The sequence below is a fragment of the Notothenia coriiceps genome, unplaced genomic scaffold (assembly GCF_000735185.1).
Source record: "Notothenia coriiceps isolate Sejong01 unplaced genomic scaffold, NC01 NC01_scaffold00008049, whole genome shotgun sequence".
NCBI classification, from domain to species: domain Eukaryota; kingdom Metazoa; phylum Chordata; class Actinopteri; order Perciformes; family Nototheniidae; genus Notothenia; species Notothenia coriiceps.
Genome location: NW_011340750.1, coordinates 159,370 through 164,667, shown reverse-complemented (window position 1 = coordinate 164,667; position 5,298 = coordinate 159,370). Strand labels below are relative to the sequence as shown.

At 46.1% G+C, this 5,298-nt stretch overlaps 1 protein-coding gene across 2 annotated transcripts in view; it reads right to left on the bottom strand.

The window, feature by feature from the left end:
• glg1a (golgi glycoprotein 1a) overlaps window positions 1–3,909 on the bottom strand; it is a 170,534-nt gene extending 166,625 nt beyond the window's left edge. For both annotated transcript variants that reach the window (XM_010769942.1, XM_010769943.1), the window contains exons 1-4: window positions 3,881–3,909; window positions 1,273–1,359; window positions 883–1,098; window positions 494–697 (exon numbers count right to left, since the gene is read on the bottom strand). In XM_010769942.1, the coding sequence (XP_010768244.1) occupies window positions 494–697; window positions 883–1,098; window positions 1,273–1,302 (450 nt within the window). In that variant the 5' untranslated portion in view covers window positions 1,303–1,359; window positions 3,881–3,909. The remainder of the gene's footprint in view (window positions 1–493; window positions 698–882; window positions 1,099–1,272; window positions 1,360–3,880) is intronic.
• Between the last annotated feature and the right edge of the window lie 1,389 nt (window positions 3,910–5,298).

Genomic DNA, 5,298 nt, shown 5'->3' with positions numbered 1-5,298 from the left:
GTGTTCTTACTTTTATGTAGCTGATGGAGCATTTTTACTTTACACAACACTGTTCAACACTTCATTCTGCTTCACTCTTTAACTAAACAACCGCGGATGTCTTGAAAGACTCTTTCGCTAAAGATTATATAGAAGATATCCGCGTTCTTGTGACACGTAAATACTACGCTTCCTATGTTTTGGTGCGGACTGCGTTCACACCGCAATGAACCGCTCCAGAGTTCGCAAGCAAGCGCTCCAAGACCACCTATTTTAGCGGACCAGAGTCCGGTTGTTTAGTTCACTTCAGAGGTCTCGGACTGTGTTCACACCGACCCAAATGAACCGCACCAAGCGGCTAAACGCATCAGGGTTCGATTCAACCGGACTATACAAGGCAGGTGTGAATGCACCCCTCCAATTTGCTTATACATTTGGTCTAGATACAGCTGCTGATGATCCTATTACATATTATGTTATATGGTCTGACTGTAGAAACTTGCAGTGTCCTTACGTTCGGACAGAATCTCTCGCGGTCGTCTCTGCAGGAGAAGTAAAGGTGACGGTCGAGGTGAAAGTCGTCTGACGACAGCTCGGCCACCCGCAGGATCGCCTTCTTACACTCCTCTTTGATTGGATGACCGTGATCCTGCTGCTCCGCCTCCCTGACCAACGCCTTTTCCAGACAGGAGATGACTTCGCCCTGGGAGTGAACGTCCTGACGCGGAACGGAGGGAAATAACAATGAGTAAGTAAGTTAGAGAGAGCAAGACCAATTAAACAAATGGCAAAAGGCTCCAACGAAACTCTGAAATGTTTAGTTGCTCACAACAACAAAAACAACCTGAGGGAACAATCAACATTTCTAAGGTCTTTTGAATTAAATCTGTCAGATTCCCTCACCTTGTGTCCCACGTTGATGCTGCCGCAGTGCAGGGTGTTGATGTCTTCTTTACATTTGTCCATGAAGCCGCAGATCAGTCTGTAGTCGCTGAAGATGATACTGGTCATCTTGGTGATGTACTGGTTGCACTGGTACTCGCTGACGTTGCCACGGTGATCCACCAGGCAAGACACCAGGTAGCCCCTCCCTCGCTCCTCCTCGTTACACTCCTTTATCTGAAATTGTGATGGGTCAGAGGGACAGATTTCATTTAACCTTATCTCTAGATTACAGGGTTAGGGTTTTTGTTATAGATATCTACATATGCTTTCTGCATTTGCAATACTGTAAAACATTGTAATCAAGCTCTGAAAAATGTTCCCTGAGTCCTGTCCGTAGTGCACACTGACCTCAGCGATGGTGCTCTTGCAGACCTCCATAGCCACCGACTCAAACTTTGGATCTGTGGTCAGATTGAGTTTATAGTTCCACAAGAGCTGAGGAAGGAGAACAACATCATTAAAGTTTCAAATACGTATACAGTAGACAGGGTGTCTTCATAGTATGACACCGTGAGGGCCTCTCCTCAGTCAAATCTTGAAAAAGCCCTCCTTTAGTTTGCTGGCTTAGTTTCACTCAATTCCTGTATACCTATATATGGGATGATGATCATGTTACCTTATCCCTAGACATTCGACAATTTAGCCAAGACTGCCTAATAATGTTCAGTGTTTCCCCTAGGATGGAGTCATAGCAGTGGTGCTAAGGCACGTGGGCCCAGCATAATGTGAGCGCGGAGCGCGTGGAATTTTTTAGTGTGTGCGCTGCAAAGTGCGCCCCGCCAATTTGTTTCTATGTTTCAGCCACAAGAAAAGGCTCTTCGGCCGAAAGCCGAAAGGGCCTTTTTAACCATTTTCGGCCGATAATTTTCGGCGGCCGAATATTCGGTGCATCCCTAATATTTTATGTGTAAAGAATAAATGAAACATTTCTACAAAAGAAAAATACACTGCAAAAACAGAAACTTATTGACATAGGTAATAGACGTCAAAATGGCTTCAAATGTATTCAGTATTGTATGAACATGTTTGAATTGGGGGGTGGATGTCACATCCTCTAGGGGGGTCCAGGGGTATGCCCCCCCGGGAAGATTTTTTTGTTGAACATTTTACAGTAAAATGCTTCAATCTGGTGCACTTTGAGCACACAATTACTAGAGACCTGATCTAGGGGGCACAACTCTAAAACGCCCATATGAAAAAGGTCGGTCTACATTTTAATAATCAAATAAGTATGTGAACATAACCAATAACCTACCATAGCCAAATACATATACAAATCAAATAAATGAATTTATACAAATAAATGTAGCTTATTTTATTTTTGTTGTTCATTCATATCTTATTTTAGCAAGTTAACATTTATTTATTTATGCACATTTTTGTATCTCTCCAACTTTAAACGATATTTTTGGTTAACTGTCCTATAGTATACATTGGAATGATTTCAAACCTGTTTTTTTTATCCATAATAATTATAAAGGGAGTGCCTTGGAAATATGTGGTTTTACATAAATTGTGGTCAAAACGTTTGGACCCACTGAGATAACTTATACTAAATTAACTACCTAAATACTCAGAAGTCCTTTATACTCACTGAGGCCTCTCAGGGTCTGACAGAGAGCTTCTCTTTCCCACCCTGGTTGTAGGAAACAATCTACTTCTTATAATCGTTAGGCAGCTAGCACAGATTCTATATAACAACAGCGCCGGTACCGGTGCGCCCTCTCCCTGCTCGCTCTCTCGCTACCACACTCGCACTTTGGCTGTGAGCTGCGGGTGCCAGATAAGCCAACATCCCCCAACTTTATCACCTTACGCGCACCACTGTAACAGGGCAAATTAAACGTGTAACGGGTGTGAAAAATCGTTTCATTTACTTAAATATGGAATGTTGTTACATCAAGGCCGAACATTTGGGATGAGCCAGGTCAAAAATGTTTTCCCTCCCAGAGCTACCAGCGCAGCGCCCCCCAGATCTGCGCCCTAGTATGCCAGTACAAAATACTACAATCACATAACAAACAATCAAAAATGAAAAAGGGTCGCCATTTATTATATATTTAAGAAAAAAAAAGAAAGGTACCTCTGGGTACCGGCTGGCGCCACTAGCAGCGTCGCTCATATTTCAGCAGCGGCGCTGCGCCGCCACATATTTGTATATAGGGGAAACACTGATGTTGTTTGACCTATGTTTTCTGTGGAGAGAGCCATGGTCTCTCAAAATGACTTGCTATAGTTTTATTTTCAACGTTACCTTGTTCACAGCTGACTTTTTCAACGTACAACCCAAATCAGATGTCAGCGCTATGAAGCAAGCACTTAAACAGCCTTTTATTATTAAATCACTTATCATTTGAAGCAGTTTAAGGAATTAATTAGTGTTGGCTCTGTGGGAAATTATTATATATATTTCTTTACTTCAATACACTTTGTGCACGGAGCACAACATGAGCCAATACTGACCATGAAAATAATTTGTATCCCTAAAACTAAACCTATAAAACAAGTATTAATTCCTCGAACAAGTGCCCAAGAGTGGCTCGTTCGCCATTAAGATACTCTTGTCTCTTCTGTCTTTTGTATTTTTTGTGTTATTGTTTTCCTTGCCAAGCCCACTCAGCTGGAGACGCTAACAGATAACGGCTACCGAAATGACGTCAGCAAAACCAGTCTTAGTTTGGGCGTGAACTGTTCATTTCAGCCAGTGCTTTCCAGAGCTATACTAAGAGAAGTCCAAGTGGTCCATTAACCTGTGGGCATTTAAAAAAGCTGGTCTGCCATTCACTGCAGTGAACTCTGGACACTGACGTTTTCATCACCCAGAACACTGAGGCGAGTTAACAACCTGTGTGTGTGTGTGTGTGTGTGTTGTTGTGTGTGTGTGTGTGTGTGTGTGTGTGTGTGCTGGTGTGTGTGTGTGTGTGTACGTGCCGTGCGCTGTGTGAGATTTACTTACATGGATTACGTCAGAGCAATATCAGATTCTGCACAAAGACGAGCCAAAAGAAAGAAAATAAGTCAGAATTCAAACCATTGTGAATATTGTTGGTGATTGACATTATTCACCCACGGAACTATGGGTTTGGGTATTGTTCCGCACGGACATAGTGAGTTGACCGGACCCTTGTTTTCCCCGGGTCTGTCTTCCCGGGCTGAAAGCTGTTCTTACATGTTGTCCTGATGTTAAATAAAAGTCTAGCTTGTACCTTCGATTACCCCGCCTCCGACTCCCGGGTCTCTCGGGCACTACATTGGTGACCCCGAATAAGTCATCGTAGAGGGATCCGAGATGAACCGAAGCATGGCCAAATAACGCCGTTTTTTTCAACTGCCGGAGTTTTGGGATACATCTGCGGCTGCATGGTTCGCACAGGCGGAGCTCAGTTCGCCCATCCGCGGGAGTAACTGATGACGCATCACGCTATTTCCACGTCGTTTCGGCACTGGGAAAGCTCCACTGCGACCCGGACGTAGGGCTTTATTAATCTCCCCCTGCCGAGGATAAATATGCAGCGTTCAAGGGGCTTTCCTGCTAAGACTTTCGACTTGTCCTCGGTCGGAACGGGCCCGACCCACCTGCTCGTATTCCATAGCCTGGGAGACAGCAAGCCTTCTGACACACATGAAAATGATGCTCAACCTGCTAGGTACGGGAAGAACCCATTTTTTGTTCATAGAACTGTTTCTTCGGCACATGCCGCCGGCATGTTCAGACAGCGATCGGCTAACAGGCTATTACTGGAGCCACGCGGCTTTAGCCGAAGAAGCTGACCAGGTTCTTCCTGGCAAACCCAGCGTTTTACCCCTGAGGTGCTGGCCCCGACACGCAGCGGGCTCCTTCCCTTGGTAGAGGCATGCCACTAGCAGAAGCTCCAGGGCGACGTCAGCGACTTCCAGCCCTGGCCTGTTCAGTACCATTGCACGCTATGGGCGAAAGCGGAGGATGTGCCGGTCCCCCTGCCACCTACAAGGAAAGGGAAACGCCAAGTGCCTGCGCTCGGTAGTGGCCGCGAGCGTTGGGCACATCCAACGGGCTCCTGTTCATCAGGGGACACCCTCTCTGTGTCGCAGGACTCCTTTGTGACACAGGAGCCAGCGGAGCGTTCCTTGCCGGGCTACGGTGGAGGACGCCGCCGGTGGGGGCCACGGCCACTTTGACGTCCGCTAACGACACCCCTATCCGCACCTATGGCACAAAGACAGTGGACCTGTGTTTTGAGGGTCAGCGGTTTAAGTTGGGATTTCATCACGGCTGACAATCTCCTTCGCCCTCCTTGGCGCAGACTTCCTGTGCGGCTCACGGAACTGCTGTGTGGACGGTCAAGAACAGCCGCCTGGGTTGGACGGCGCTGACGGTTTGCTCGTTCGCATGTA